Below are 17,231 nucleotides of genomic sequence, written 5' to 3' on the forward strand. Positions count from 1 at the left end.
TTGGAATAGTCATGATTCATCCTATTTGCTTAGTATTTTAGTTTCCATCGTGATTTCTTGGATTGCATTTTGGTTACTGGATGACTTTAGATCATGTCAACTCATTTGGAAAAATAAAAAATCTCTACATTTGCATTCACATTTGCATTTGTATTAGTGCTTCACCTTCAAAGCACAAAAAAAATGATGACGAATAAGGGATTAAAAAATAATTATTGTGAGTAGAAACTAACAATTTATCCCTTTGAAATCGAGTTAGGTTACTAAGGAAATAAATATTATATTTCTCTTGATTCTGAGTAGTCCTTTGAGACCTTGTGTAGTCTTAGAAATATGAACCAAGTGTGTGCCAGATAAGTGTCTATCATCGGGAACATTAGGAACTCAATTGGATGACGATTTGATTAGGACAAAGATTGAAACTTGAAGAGTTTGAGTCATTCATTACACTGCACACAAGACCTTATGCTTAGATCATACTTAAGTTATTTCCACAATCATGCTCACCAATGACACTAATTGATAGAGTTAGGAAAGTGCACTAGGGATGATGATGCATTATAGGAGCACGTGAATTTAGATTACGGCATTTTGCTTGAGGACAAGCAAATGTTTAAGTCTGGGGTTGTGATGTGCGTAGATTATATACACTTTTATGCATATTTTGACGCACATTCACATATTTTACTCATGTTTGATCTATGTATGTTTACACCTCTTGTCTTACTTTCAACATAATTACTTTTCTTTGTCGGAGATATGCTCTTTGCATATTTTTCTATTGATAAGAGTCATTTTAGAGTGAAAAATGGCATTCGTTGATGATCCGGAGAGCATACAGAGGCAAATGACATTGGTCATGTGATCTTATACGGCCGTGTCAAAGAAGCAGAAGAGAGGATGACCACGACCGTGTGGCCTGAACAGAGGAGAAACAAAGTCCGATCGTGTGATCCCACATGGGCGTGTAGCTTTCCATAGTTGATGTAGACACCGTCCATGTGAATGCACACAACCGTGTGGCTTAACCAGAAGAGGAGCAGAATACGACTGTGTGATCCCACACAGTCGTGCCACTAATCCAGAGAACAAGCAAGACATGGTCGTGTGAACCCACATGACCATGTAACTTTAGCCGAGACAAAGAAGACACCGACAGTGTGGATGCCACATGGCCGTGGCACAGGTCGTGCCAGGCTCGTGCCCTGCACTATATAAGGAGTTTTCTTCCCCTTTCCAAGAGGAGGAAGGTTCTTCCTTTAGGAGTGTCGTCTGGGGCCGATCTCCATCTTCTCCAATCTCCGTTCTACGATCTGAAGTTGTATCCATCGCCTCATCGACTTTGGAAGCTTGGGATTCGATCTGAAAAATCACTCTATTACATTGGATAAGTATCTCTTCCCTCTTTTCTCTTGTTAGGTTTGAATGCTTGTAATTCATATATTTTTGGATCTCTTTCTTTTTGCTACGGAGTAGATCCTTGATTCTAGGATTAAGGGAGTAACTGTGGTGTGATTTGATGTAATAACTCATGGATGTGCCAATTTCCTATCTAGATGATATCATTATATTTTGTATCTATTTGATCTTATGTGAATGCATGTGTTTGAACTTAATTCTTATGTTTGATTAAATGGTTGTGTAGATTTGTTGATCTCGTAGGGGGATGCCCTAAATCATATGATCAAGGGGCCCAAGTGATAGGGATAATCCGTTAACGGACGTCTAAGGTATCACCTTAAAAGGAAAGACAATTCTCCACATAGAAGTAGATAATTGTGTGTAATTGTCATTCTTATCTTTGTGATTATTGAGTATGAGTGTGTTCTTATTTTGTATGACCAAGGAGCCCTAGTGACAGGGGTTATCAGTTAACGAACTTCATAGGAATCATTCATGTTTAATGACATATGATGTTGATATAAAAATCTATCTGACTTGTCCACTGCAGGGAAGGGCCAGTAACTTCCTACAAGTGCATGTGAATTGATGATAGACAATTGGTAAACCATGTTACATTGATAAACATCACAATGAAACTGAACCCCTAAAACATTCCTCAAAATCAAGTTTCTTTCTCTTTCTTGCTCTCAATCTCACTTCTTCATCATAGCTCGTAACTGGTTTCTGTCTATTGTTTAGCTAATTCTATATGAGAGGTCACTAGTGATTATATCAATCTTTGTGGCTTCGATATCTTTTATATTACTAATGGCATAACCGTGCACTTGTGATTCGTAACAAGCTTTTGAGGTTGATAACGAAGGTATCAATTTTTGGATTAGTCAACTCAAGGATGTAGAGACTAAGTAAAAACGAAGGTGTTAGCATTGTTTCGAATTTTTCGCTGCAACATCAACAAGAAAAAGCAAAAGAAGCTATTCATCCCTCTCTAGTTCCTTAAGTGTCCTAACACATCGAAGCTAGTTGAGGTTGATAATGAAGAAAGAAATTTTTTTTTTTTGCTTTTTCCTCCCTATCTTCTCTTCTATGTTTTAAAAGCATTGATTTTTCTTTTATTTTTCCAACCAGAAACCTTTTACAAGTAGCTCTTTTTTTCCTTTGTTCGATTCTTGTCTTCTTCCACATTTCATTAATTGAATGAGAGCTGTAAAGTATAAAATTTATTTTATTAGGTTGCTAGTTAAGATGATTATTTAGATCAAAATAAAGGTCTCATATATATAAATACTAAATATTATGAGGAAGTGAGATCACAAATACTTCTTTAACTTTGAGTTAGAGATAAGTTTTAGGGATCGATTAATCTTTGGTGCAACTAAAACTAAGAGCTAACGTTGAAATTTTTTAATTTATATTCATTTTAAGCTCTTTAATTTTTAAAATTTAGATTTTTGAATTATGAAAATTAACCTATACTAATATTTAAAATTTTAAAAAATTATCCCTTTTGATTAAAAATCCTTGCATTCCAATAGTTAATTTTAAATGGAACTTAACTTAGCTCGATTATTTTATCAATAAACTTAAATAATATAAAGTTTGAGATAACTTGGCTCGTTTACAATCCAATAGTGATCATCTCTATGATTCAAAATCAGCGGCCTTGACTAGATGTGTTTCAAGTCAAATTAATGTGAATTTTTCTATATTTAACTTGTCTACTACTTAAACAAACTATTGATCAAAATCATATTTTAAATATGACCTTGAGTACAGTCAAATATTATCCGGTCAAAACTGAATTTTTATAATAATAATAATAATAAATCAAATAGTTGCTCGATTGCTAAGTGCATCTTTTGTACATTGAGATTATATTCTCGCCGCTTAATTAACATATAAATTATGATTTAATTATATTTATAATATAAATACAATTCGATAACATTTTAAAACCATAAGAACAAATGGTGCATTAACTCTTACAATATGAATTTATTTTAAAATTTAGGGGGCGTTTGGTTCTTTCCTAGGAATAGGAATCGGAATGGGAATCATTGTATTGTGGAATGGGAATAGGTATGAGCATGGATATCACTCTTAAAAGCAATGTTTGGTTAGTTGTATATCTTCTATCGGAATAAATCAAAGTTTCCTTTTTTACCCTTAAAGGAAAATAAGAGAAAAAATTAGATGTGAGAGAAAGATGAATGTGAGAGAAAAATATGATGAAAGAGAATGATGAGAGAGAAAGTATTATGAGAGAGAAAGTGTGATAAGAAAGAATGATGAGAGAGAAAGTGTGATGAGAGAAAATGAAAAAAAAGAGTGTGATTAGAGAGAGCATGATGAGAGAAAATATGATGTGAGAGAAAGTATGATAGGAGAGGATGAAGAGAGAGAAAATATAGTGAGAAAAAATGAGGAGAGAGAGATTGAGGAGAGAGAAAGTATGGTGAGAGAAAAAGAGAAGTGAATATGATGGAAGAGATTGAGGAGAGAGAAAGTATGATGAGAGAGAAAGTGTGTTGAGGAAAAAAGAGTAAGTGTGATAAGAGAGATTGAGGAGAGAGAAAGTGTGTTGAGGAGGAAGTGTGATGAGAGAGAAAGTATGATGAGAGAGAAAGTGTGATGAGAAAAAGAGTGTGATGGGAGAGATTGAGGAGAGAGAAAGTGTGATAGGAACAAAAGAAGGAAGAGAGTGCGATGGAAGAGATTGAGGAGAGAGAAAGTATGATGAGAGAGAAAGTGTAATGAGAAAAAAAGAGGAAAGAGAGTGTGATAGGAGAGATTAAGGAGAGAGAAAGTGTGTGATAAAATGATGAGAGAGAAACAATGATGAGAGAGAAAAATGTAATGAGAGAGAATAAGGAGAGATAAGTGATATAAAAGAAAAAATAAATAAATAAATTTTGATATTTGATATTAATAGAGAAAATTTTAGTTTTAAGTCAAGGGTATTTTTGGAATAAGGGAATATTTTGATTGATGAAAATAGGGTAATGGCTCATTGAAGGGGAGGTACATGGGAATGAGTCATTACCCAATTTCAAGGATTCATTCCCTTATTTGTATTCCTATTCCTATAATCCAAACATTAACAATGGGAATCAATGATTCCCATTCCCATTCCCCACTCTTATTACCCTAAACCAAACGCCCCCTTATATGAAAAAGATACATTCCTCCACACTTTCACATGGGTCACGGTGCCAAATCAGCGATCATTCACATGGTCCAGCGCATCAAGCCCACCGACAGTATCTCTCACAAAGAGAGGCACAGGTCATCCCTTATTTACACCTGTGCCACTCTTTCAGAGTTGACCTTCGTAAATAAGGAAAGTGGTTAAATATTTAAGGACTACATCATCGAGTTGACATCTTCTTAGTATTTGTCAGAAGTAGTGAGCCGTCAATTACTACAATCAAATGGGTAAATCGTATATCATTTGAGTGGCACAAGAGTAGTTTAGATCAAGGTGTGCCCCTCTTTGGAAGGCGACCAGAGATTATGTTCCTTAACTAGTACGATCAGTCCCCGATGCCTTCTCTCGCTTCTCAGGAAAAGAGATGGCAGGGAGCAGCAGATCGAGCAGAGTTGTTCCGTTTAGCAATCATGCCGTTTGTTATCCGGCGCTTTTCCTCTTCGTCTTCCTTGCTATTTCTGAAAGAAACGACGCGTATGTTAACTACACGGTGGGAGACTCGTTGGGCTGGTACGACAGGCTGGAGGAGCCTGATGTGAACTACCAGAAGTGGGTCGCAGGGAAGAACTTCAGCCTCGGAGATTTCCTCAGTAAGTCGATGGAACTTCTTCCCTTTTCGTCCAATCATGGAAAATGTGCGCATCGTGGTGGTCGGATTTTTAGGAAAATGTGCTTGCAGTTTTCAACACGGACAAGAATCACTCGGTCGTGCAGACTTACAACGTGACCACCTACAAGCGCTGCGACTACAACGACGCCGAGGCCGACGACACGGCGGAGTGGTCGTCCCGGCAGCCGACGGCGAAGGTGAGCATCGCGGTGCCGCTGGTGAAGGAGGGCGTGAACTATTTCTTCTCAGGCAACTACGACGGCCGGCAGTGCCGCCACGGGCAGCACTTCAAGATCAACGTCACCCACGGCCGGGGACTGCCCGAGAGCCTCAAGCATCCGGCGGAAGCCCCTGCTCCGGGCAAGCCGCAGACGAGCGCTGGCGCCGGCGCCGTCCCGTCGGTGCCTTCCAGCTTTGACAACCCGGCGCAGGCGGGCACTGCTGTGGCCGAGTCTGGGGCAGAGGAGACCGTGGCAAGGATGTGGATTTACTTAGGCTTGAGCTTCGTGGCGGTGGTGATTGGCTGAAGGAAGACGATTAATTCTTCGTGTTGTTATTGTTGTTCATTTGATTGTAATCAGTGGCTAGAATTGGGCAAAGTGCAGTTCCTTATGTTAATAAAATTTTGTTAGTTTTTTTTTTTTTAAGAAGCTACAATACTAAGTTATATTCATGGCAGGGGAACAATTCAATCTGATTAAATTTGGGATGTCATATTTAGGTGTTTGGTTAATGGAGATCGATTTTACTGAAGGATTAAGAATATCATTAGTTTTTTTTTAAAAACAAAATCCGGAACTCTATTATTCAGTTTAGTTACTTCAATTTAAAAAAAAAATCAATTTATTTGATTCGATTTTAATTTTTCAAAATTTATTCAGTTAAATTGAATAAAGTATTGCTTTGTGACTAATGATAAAATTATTATTTTATGATCAAAAGATTGTAAACAGTCTCTTGTAAAAGTTACTGTATTGGAGTGTTTTTTTTATTTAGTTAAATTGACTATAATTTAGCTAAATCTTTATGATTTGATTATTTTAATTAATTCAATTTTTATTCAATTTATTTGATTTTTATTTTAAAAATTAGTTAACTTAGTTTTAAAAAATTTAATTTGATTAATTTAATTTAATTTTAATCATATACCTAAAAATTATGTGGGCTTTTAGCCCATTTTTGGGAATTGGGCTTCAACATATTGTTAGATGGGCCATAGGGCTTTAGATTCCCTAGGAGAGAGCTACAGGTACAGAAGGGGTGAAATCTATCGACCGACAAGGTGAAGAGGGGGCTGCGCTTGTTGCTAGAGGGTTCGTGTGCTGGAGAAGAGAGTGCAGGAGGGTCATGGCGCATGCGGCGTTGAAGATGGTTAAGGTTCCTCCCAACTCGGCCAGCATGGAGGAAGCGCGCAAGCGTACGATCAACTTCTTCAAGACTGCCTGCCGATCCCTCCCCACCATCATGGAGATCTACAATCTTGACGACCTCGTAACCACCTCCCAGATTCGTTCCACCATCTCCGCGGAGATACGCAAGAACGCTCACATCACAAACCACAAGGTACTCCTCGTCTATCTTTTCCTTTTTTTGTTCGATTGTTTGATATCAATATGTATTTTGGCCGTCTTTCCCCCCATTTGGTTATTCTCTCACTTGCACAAGCTTTGAACATAACAATATCTTTTTTTTTTTGGGTCATTGGAATTGCTTATTTTTTAGTGGACAAACACATATTGATCTGGTGACGTATTATAAAATCTAAAAGTACAATTTTGAGGTTTTAACTAGTCATTTTGAGGTTTTCTGATGGTATATTTATGATCAACTAGTCATGTATGGAACATTAGATAAATAAAATGTAATTAAAAGAGATCACAATGTTGCAAATGGAAGTTTTGGCACTGAAATGTGAGGTGTAAAAAACTCAACAACCACTATATAGGCCAAAAGATTCATTTGTGAGGTAGCACATCTCGATAAATTAGATTAATGTGAACTAGTTTGGTAATAAATTTTCTTGCAATAACTTGCTATAAACCACACAAGATGGATGAGTAAGAACATGGGATACCTCATGTCTGTGCTTTGGTTATTATATTTACAATATTCACTGGATAATGCAATTATTTTCCCAACTTATAGTTGGATCTATCTAATTTACTATGCATAATTCTCAATTGATTCACGTTCAAGGAATTTTTTAAACCATAATATTGAGGCAGATGATATTTGACCATCAAGGTTGTATTAGTATCACCTTCATTGGCATTTGACTAAATGGTCAACATCTTGTCCAATGCCAAAGTTTATAGAATTTTGGTTCAACTTCAACTTCTTTCCCTATGGTTACTGTGTGATTTGAACATCACGATGCTAAGTGGCTTCTAATGTCTGATAATGACAACACAATATTAGAATTAGTCTTTTGAAAGTTTGTCTAGGGACTTTCCATGCTTCAGTCTTGTATCATAGACTGAGTATCATCTAAGATTCAAGCAATTGAAGTCTAAGATTTTAAATGATTTGAGGTCTTTGTATCGTATTGTGTAATGACATGTAGGCAAAGGCTTCAAGGTTTAAGTTTCATGCACTTAGCATGGGAACTCTTAAGAGGCAACTCTTGAGAACTCATGTCCTCAAGCTTAACCACCAAGATTATCTCCCAGATTTTTATCCATCGTAAACTTGGTCCAATTCTTAGTCATCAGCCAGTGTGAGTCAACCCACATCATTTGGCATGTTCAAGGACTTGGATTGTAATTTTGACCACTGTGCAGAAGATATGCCATTAACAACATTAACAATGAAAAAAATTATAACACTTTTTAAAATACAAAGATTCAAAGTTGGTTGTTGTATATTGTATATCTACAAATTCTAAGTTACCTTTTTGGTATTTTTACTTATAGTTTAACTCTAGGACTGTATATGCAGTGTTGAGTTTTGAATTATGTGTTGAAATTTTTTAGCGTTTTTTGTGTCCTGCTTGAGAATAAATTCTAGCTCCACCACTGAAGACCAAGGGAGAGCAGGATGTGAAGCTCTAGAAAACGAACTGTGGAAATGAGGATTTGGTACGGAAGCATGATAGAGGTTGGTTTTCTGCATTTTAGATTTGACGTTTCTTCTTTGAAGATGACCACAAGAGGCTGGAGGAAAAGTCATAGAGAATAGAGTTAGTTCCATAGCATGCTTAGAGAGATGATAATGACTTGTAAGAGCATGGATTGTGTAGTGGGAGGGAGCTTCCATCTAAAGTTGTGGAATTCGGAGCAATGTCGAATTGAGTGCAATGCTGGAGAGGTGGGGAAGTTGCAGATGCTGTGGAGACAAGTGATTGATGTCCATTGAGGGAGATTGAGAAAGAGTAAATAAAAAGGGAAAACAGGCATGGGCTTTTTTGATTGCTAGCTGGTTGATTTGCCATTTACATCAACTAAATTGTGAGGTATTGGACAAGAGAGTTTACAGTTTAGCTTGAAAAATTCACGCCAAAGTCTACAACAATTTCAACTTTGACTAAATTTGTTTAAACACGCTTCATGTTAGATTAGTGATGTGAACCAAAGGAGAAGATATCTCAAGAACCCACCACAAATTGAAGAAAGAAAGAAGGAAAGTCTAAATTGATAAGATGGATGAAAAGAAAGAAATGTAAGGTTGGGATGGAGGTTGATAAGTTAGGAAGAAGATGGAAGAAATGGTTGATAAGTTCTTGGCGCTTATCAAGATGGAGGATGCCACAACCTTGGGATGAAGGTTGATAAGTCTTTGAATGCCACAAGGAGATGCCTTGATAAGTTCTAGTTCAATGAAGAACCAACAAGTGAGAGCCTCACCATTCTTTAGATTGAAACAAGCCAAAAGATACATGTGTGGCCGCTATCCCCTTTATTTATAGTTATAAGGTGACCTAAAAATCCTAAAAGGCCAAAAGGAAGTCCATTTAGTAAAGGCCTATAGACTATTTAGTCAATTTGAGCTTATGGAATTATTACAATCCAAATAAAGGTAGAAATTGAGCCTGAATTGAGCCTACATACCAAACATATCCCTACCATATAGATATGAGACTTAAGTGACTAATTAAGCTCATCTAAGACTTGAATTAGGTTTACTAAGTCACATGACTTGCTCTTGGTCAAACTTTCTTCAATTGTAGTTTTAACCTTCACATCTTCAATTAGCACATTAAGTGCTTCCTTCATCTTTTTATCCTTAGCCCCTGTAATTGGGCCTCCATTGATGCATAATAGATCGTCAATAATATCTAATGTGGGATGCTCCTTTTCTTTCATGGCTTTAACTTGATTTCCATCTTTAACTCCATCATTCCCCCTCTCCTCCAAAGGATTCGTCCTCGAATCTTGATCACCTACATGAAAGGGAGAAAGATAAAAAAACATTAAATGTAGCACTCACATTATACTCACTAAGTCAAGCTTGTATGCATTATCATTGATTCGAGCAATGACTTGAAATGCCCATCTCCTCGTGGATGCAACTTAGTACGACGTTTAGCAGGGAATCTATCCTTTCTCATATGAACCCAAACCCAATCTCCGGGTTCAAAGATCACTCTCTCTTTCATCCATTGTTGACTTACGTAGCATATTGTTCGGTCCTCTTTTCAATTTGCAACCAAAATTTCTCATGTATTTGCCTCACAAACTTAGCTTTTCTTGCCCCATCTAAACTAGCATGCTCAAAGATAGGCAAAGTTGACAAATCGAAAGGAGTTAAAGGGTTGAACTCATATACCACTTCAAAAGGTGAAAAATTAGTAGTAGAATGCACACATCTATTATAAGTAAATTCAACATGTGATAAACAATCTTCCTAATCTTTTAAATTCTTTTGAATGATGGTTCACAATAAAGTAGACAAAGTTCGATTTACTACCTCAGTTTGTCTATGAGTTTGTGGACGACATGTTGTAGAAAACAAAAACTTTGTGCCGAACTTTTCCCACAATGTCTTCCAAAAGTAGTTTAGGAATTTTGCATCACGATCTGAAACTATGCTTCTCGGCACTCCTGAAAGTCGCACGGTCTCCCTAAAGAATAGATCAACAATATGATTAGTATCATATATTTTCTAACCAGGAATAAAATGAGTCATTTTAAAAAATTGTCCACTACGTCATTTTGACCTTGGTAATCCTACAACAAAGTCAATGGAAATATCAACGTAAGGTCCACTAAGAATTGGTAAAGGTGTATATAATCCATGAGGTAAAGATTTGGATTTTGCTTGCCTACATGTGATACGTTTCTCACAAAACTTCTGCATTTCGTTTCATGTGAGGCCAAAAGAAATGGTCAACCAAAACTTCTAGAGTTTATCTTACTCCAAAATGTCCCATTGGTCTCCCATCATGTGCCTCTTGGACTAATAGTTCTCTTAATGAACAATTTGACACAACCTATTCACCCTAAAAAGAAATCCCTCATGCGTATAAAACTTCCCAAATGCAACATGTTCACAAATTTCAAACACATTTCTCAAACACATTTCCAAAGTCAAGATCATTAGAATATCGATCTTTAATGTATTCAAATCCTAACAATCGAGTGTTCAAAGTAGAGATCAAGGTATACCTTCAAGAGTGCAATACTATTTTCCATAACTCGTTTATACTTGATCATATAAGGAAATGATTCAATAAACTCCACCCATTTTGCATAACGTCTATTCAACTTACTTTGTCTCTTTAAATACTTCAACGATCCATGATCAGTGTGAATGACAAACTCTTTGGGCTACAAGTAATGTTGTCAAGTTTCTAAAGCCTTTACCAATGCATACATTTCCTTGTCATAAGTTGGATAGTTCAACGCTACTCTGTTGAGTTTCTCACTAAAATAAGTAAGGGGTCGACCTTCTTGTATTAGCACAACTCCAATACCTATTCCTGATGAATCACACTCAATTTCAAAAGTTTTAGCAAAGTTAGGCAATGTAAGTAATGGTGCAGAATTTAGCTTCTCCTTAAGTAAGTTGAAAGCTAAATCTTGTTCACTATCCCAACGAAAGCCAACATTCATTTTAACAACTTCAGTCAAGGGTGTTGCTAAAGTATTAAAATTCTTAGCAAACCTTCTATAGAAACTTGCCAACCTGTGAAAGCTACGAACCTTAGATATCATTTTTGGTGTTGGCCATTCACGAATACCTTAACCTTCTCTTCATCAACTACTATTCCCTTAGCACTAACAATATAACCAAGAAACTCAATCTGACTAGTGCAAAAAGAATATTTTTGAAGGTTAGTATACAACTTTTCATTTCATGAAACAAGTAGAATTTTTTGTAAATGATTGAGATGCTCATCAAAATTTTTGCTGTAAATCAAGATGTCATCAAAATATACTATAACAAAGTTCCTAATATAAGAATGCAAACCATATTTAGTCTTAAAAGCAGTTTTCCATTCATCTCTCTCACACATGCGAATTTGATGATAACCAGACTTCAAACCAATTTTAGAGAAAATGCAAGAACCATGTAGTTCATCTAGCATATCATCTAATATAGGAATAGGATGATGATACTTTACCGTAATTTTGTTGATAACTCTACAATCAACGCACATTTTCCAAGTTCCATCCCTCTTAGGTACAAGCAAAAAAGGAATTACATAAGGACTTAAACTTTCTCAAAGATATCCTTTTCTCATCAACTCTTTAACTTGCTTTTGAAGCTCCTTTATCTCCGTGGGATTGCTCCTATAGGTCAGCCGATTAGGAATTGTTGCTCCTAGGATGAAATCAATCTGGTGCTTTATTCCTCTAAGTGGTGGCAGTTCATCAGGAACCTAATACATCATTCAATTCGTGCAAAAAAGATCTAACAATACTAGACAAAGTAGGGTTAAAATTGTTAGTGTTGAAATAAGGCTCTTTGTACATAAGTACAATCATCGGTAAAATTATTAAAGGAAAAAAAGCCGTTGAGAATAAAAAAACTATCTTAATCTCTCTTTCTTTTGTATAAAAGCCTTCCTTTTTTTCTCTCTTGCTCTTAAACTTCTTTTTCTTTTTCATTCTTTTTTCCACTCCTCTCATCCTCACTTTGTCTTTTCTCACACTCCTTTTCTTTTCCATTCTCTTTCCTTTTCTCATCCTCTTTTCTCTCACAATCATTTCTTTTTGCACTCTCATTTCTAATTCTCAATTGATCTCCATATACTTGCTTAGGAGTTAATGGTACAAGAGTTACAAGTTTATCAATACTTATTTTTAACCCATCATGCATGACCTTCCTATCAAATTGCCATGGTTTACCTCTTTACGTTTGACCAAAGTAGAACTTGCATCTTTATTCTTAGAAAACTCTGTCTTACTCTTTGATGCAACTTTATCATCTCTTTTGTTTTAGCTAGATTTCCAAGTGAATGAATTAGAACTTTGCTCATGCTTGATTGAACACTTCCTTTTTAGTTGCCTTTCAACTTTCATAGACATACGCACCATATCTTCAAGCTCCACATAATGTTGCAACCCCGCTACATTTGCAATTTCTGTATTCAAACCTTGTAAAAATCGTGCATCCTCCTCCACGTTGGTTCGAATCATGACAATCTCCATCTCTTTGTGGTATTCCTCCATAGTATTGGGCTCTTGAGTTAGACTTTGTAGTCATTGGTACAAATCTCGATAGTAATGTGATGGAATGGACCTCTTGCTCATAATAGATATCATTTCCTCTTGAGTGTCAATAAGTCTCTTGGTTTCTTCTCCTGCATAGAATAATTTGATCCCACCAAACAATAACACAATTAATAAACTCAATCGTAGCAAGTTTTACCTTCTCGTCAGAGTAATTTTGACAAACAAATATTAATTCCAATTTCTTTCTCCACTCCAAATATATGTCTAGATCACTTTTGCCAGAAATGAAGGAATCTTTATCTTGATATTTTTCAAGTTTCTATCAATATAATCATTCATCCTTCCTCTTGTACCAACAATTCTAGCATGACCAGATCTTCCACTTGAAGCTCTATTATCAATGTCCTCAGAAACGCCTTCATTATCAACATTGTCATCACGGTTATATTGCCTAGCACTTTTGTGTAGGAACTCTACCAACTTGGCTATTTTGCAATCTAGTAATTACATCATCTTATCTCTCTAATCTATTGAGGATTTGAATAAATCTGATTTCTATACATTCCAAGTGTTATCACAAGGCACGTTGATTAAGTGATTCTCTATGTTCGCCACTTGTTGCCATTAAAACAATCTGTTGTCACTGAATCACTTAACTCACTAAGATTAGCTCTTTAAAGAACTTAGAATTGAGGCAATTCCTTGTAAGCGTTCGTTGACTAATTGAAAATTCCCAAGGGTATTAGGATAAAAGATAGGAATTGAAGAAGAATGCAAATTACAGAATTGATAGTGAATTTTGTCAAAATTGAATCTAGGCGTGCCAGATTTGAATCTAGGCAAAACTTATGAGAATGCGGAATTGAAAGATAAAGATACTTGAAATGAGAGTCGAAATGAAATTTGTAGGAACTTAATCTAGGTTGGTGACATAATTAAATCTAGGTAAAATTTATGAGAATGCGAAATTGAAAGATAAAGATACTTGAAATAAGAGCAAAAAGGAAATTTATCAGAATTAAATTTAGGCAAAACTTTATAGAAAATGTTAAATCGAAAGATAAAGGGTAGTAAAGAAAATGTAAGTATAGAAATAACATAGTCTATTTCTACAACCCCCTTTGTTGCTTCATTTCTTTTACTTTTTTTTTCCCCATTTTTTTCGATTTATTTTTGTAAAATTTCAGATTTTTTTTTTCAACAAAGCAAACAAGACTTGCTAAGCATAAAAAAAATGAACAAAATAGATAGAGATTCAATCACAAAAAGATAAAGATAAGTTTGGTTTGGAACAAGCTTGTCAACAAGACTTACCAAGCGTTCATGAACCAAACGTTCGTGAACAAGCTTGGTGTTCAGTTTGGTAAGAGCTTGTTTATGTTCGTTCAATATACATAAAATTAATTAAACAAACAATCTTGAACAACTCGTTAAGCTAAATAAACAATCTTGAACACATATATGTTCAACTCATTAACGTTCGTAAACAACGTTTGTGAACAATGTTCGTGAACGACGTTCATGAACAATGTTCATGAACCATATTCATTAATAAAACTCTTTTCAATATGCTAAATAAATAATAAAATAAATAAATAAATTTAAATTATCAAGCTCAATAATCAATCAAATAACTAAAAGTTTCAAACAATCAAACAAGCTTGAATTAAGAGCAAGTTTGAATTGAGAGCTTGATAACATTTAAACGAACCAAGCTCGAACCAAGCTCAAATCAAGCTTGAATTGAGAGCTTGATAACATCTAAACGAACCAAGCTCAAGTCAAGCTTCAAACAAGCTCAAGCTCATAAAAAATAAACCAAGCCAAGCTTGAACACTCATTTCAAAAGCTTGGTTTATTTTAAGCTCGGCTCGGCTTGGCTTGGTTACCTTATCAAACAAGCTTGAACACCCCAAAGCTCGGCTCGGCTCGGTTTGTTTACAGCCCTAAAGATAATCAAATTGATTTGGAAAGACCAAAGCTCTAATACCAATTGATGTGAACCCAAGGAGAAGATATCTTAAGAACCTACAACAAATTGAAGAAAGAAAGAAGGAAAATAAAATTTTAAATTGATAAGATGGATGCGAAGAATCTTGACCTAATGCTTAGGAAAACATGAACTTTGGTATAGAAGATGGAATACGCCACAACTTTGGGATGGAGGTTGATAAGTCTTTGGATGTCATAAGGGGATGCCTTCATAAGTTCTAGTTTAATGAAGAACCAACAAGTTAGAGCCGCATCATGCTTTAGATTGAAACAAGCCAAAAGATACATGTGTGACCGCCACCTCTTTATTTATAGCTATAGGGTAACCTAAAAGGCCAAAAGGAAGCCCATTTAGTAAAGGCCTATGTAGACTATTTAGCTATTTTGAGCTTATGACACCATTACAACCCAAATAAAGGTAGAAATTGAGTCTACATACCAAACATATCCCTATTACATAGACATGAAGTTTAAGTGACTAATTAAGCTCATCTAAGGTTTGAATTAGGTTGATTAAGTCACATGACTTGCTATTGGTCAAACCTTCTTCAATTGTAGCTTTGGCCTTGACATCTTCAATTAGCACATTAAGTGCTTCCTTCATCTTTTAAGCCTTAGCCCTTGTAATTGGGCCTCCATTGATGCATAATGGATCGTCAACAACATCTAGAGTGGGATGCTCTTTTTCTTCCATGGCCTTAACTTGATCTCCATCTTTAACTCCGTCAATTAGGATGCCAAGTTAGTTGTTGTCACCCTTGTATCGAACAATCTAATTGGATTATAAATTATTGATTGGTGATTATGTTTCTTCAAAGGTCCAGATTTCCAGTTTTTTTTTTCTGGGGCACTTAAGGTGAATTCAGGTGCATAGAGTGTCTTATGGAAGTAAAATGTATTGTTAGTTGTTACCTTTTCATTTTTTTTAGCTGATCCTGTGGGGGTGCAAACGAATCAAATATGGAAATATTGATATTTGAGTTCGAGCTTGAAAAATATATATGATATTCGAAGCTTGATTCAAAGCTCGAAAATACAAATAATTTTGGCTCGAGCTCAAGTTTAATTCGAATTGTTCGAATCTTGATTCGAGCATATTCGTACTATAATTCGAAATGACTTAAATTCAAATTCGATTTGGATTATTTGAACCTTAATTTGAATATACTTAAGTTAAAATTGTATAAAAATAATTAGAATTCGATTCGAGTTCGGCTCACGAGTGGCTTGTGAACAATTGAACGAAATATTATGGGTTCGAATTTGGGTCGAAAAAATCATGTTCATGTTCGGCTCGAATTCGATAATTTCAAATACAAATCGAATATGTATTCCCTAATGGCGTAGTTTTTTTCGAGTTGGTTCGAAAAACTCGTGAACTGGCTCAATTCGTTTGCATCCCTACTCATAGTCTTTTTGTCTATTAATGAAAATTTGTGTTCCCTAATGGCGTAGTTTTTTTTTTAAAAAAAGAAACTCCTCAAGCAAACTACATGGCAAATATTGCCACTGTAAGAACAAATGCAACGCTAGCCAATGGAAAAAAACACCCACATACGTAGAACACTGCTGTGTTATTTGTGTTCTTTTATTTCTCTGTATTCTGACTAAATGGTTTATCTTCTACACAGGTTATTGATTTGCTTCTTCTCAAGGCAACAGAAGAACTTAGCAACGTAGTTTCCCATTACAAGCAGCGGCACCATCTGATCGGGCAATATGTTGTTGGACGTGGAGGGCTCATACAAGAAACAGAGGAGAAAGACAAAGGCATATCTGATTTTTTGAAGCAGTTCTACACCACGAACTATTTCTGAAGCATTTGAAGACTGAAGAATCAATTTCCCCATAATTTTCTTGGTGATAAACCTCGTAAGCTTCCTGGATTAAGCAAGGAAACAATTTCGAATTCAGCACATTTAAATCTTCGCATCTCTCAAGTTTCTATTTTATGAATAAAAAAATCATGATAATTGCATTAACGTGTTGAGTATTGAATTTTGTTTGCCAAGTAAATCCCCATGGATCAACTGTTTTACTCATCAAGTGACTGTGTCTTTGCAAATGGAAAATGCCATTTAGTTGGTTCTGCAATTCAACATTCCATACATTACTTTCCAACGAACGACTATAATTGCCACCATGCCCACATATAATCCCAGGTTTGATACCTCTTTGACATCATATGATGTGTTATTTGGATGCGATATGGTGCAGGTGGTTTTATTTAATGCCAAAATTCTAAATGTAGTCATGTTCTTTGATTTTTGTAAACGATGCTCCTGTTATGTATTTTCTTATTTTAAAACATTATTAATGTATGCCTCTTTTCTATTAGTAGTTTTTTTTAGTTGAAGAGTTTCTAGTTACAACGCACAAATGCTTGCACTCTCTACTCTGC

At 35.6% G+C, this 17,231-nt stretch overlaps 2 protein-coding genes across 2 annotated transcripts; both read left to right on the forward strand.

Annotated features, from left to right (window-relative positions):
• The first annotated feature begins 4,902 nt into the window (after positions 1 to 4,902).
• On the forward strand, positions 4,903 to 5,876 carry LOC122029883 (blue copper protein-like). The gene is made up of 2 exons (XM_042589023.1): positions 4,903 to 5,202; positions 5,292 to 5,876. The coding sequence occupies exons 1-2, from the start codon at positions 4,977 to 4,979 to the stop codon at positions 5,747 to 5,749; spliced, it is 684 nt and encodes a 227-aa protein (XP_042444957.1). The 5' UTR covers positions 4,903 to 4,976; the 3' UTR covers positions 5,750 to 5,876.
• Positions 5,877 to 6,471: 595 nt separating this feature from the next.
• On the forward strand, positions 6,472 to 16,938 carry LOC122030538 (NADH dehydrogenase [ubiquinone] 1 alpha subcomplex subunit 6-like). The gene is made up of 2 exons (XM_042589750.1): positions 6,472 to 6,785; positions 16,462 to 16,938. Exons 1-2 carry the CDS (start codon positions 6,570 to 6,572, stop codon positions 16,645 to 16,647), a joined length of 402 nt encoding a protein of 133 aa, XP_042445684.1. The 5' UTR covers positions 6,472 to 6,569; the 3' UTR covers positions 16,648 to 16,938.
• The last annotated feature ends 293 nt before the right edge of the window (positions 16,939 to 17,231 follow it).

This window comes from Zingiber officinale, chromosome 10B (genome assembly GCF_018446385.1).
Source record: "Zingiber officinale cultivar Zhangliang chromosome 10B, Zo_v1.1, whole genome shotgun sequence".
In the NCBI taxonomy this organism is placed as follows: Eukaryota; Viridiplantae; Streptophyta; class Magnoliopsida; order Zingiberales; family Zingiberaceae; genus Zingiber; species Zingiber officinale.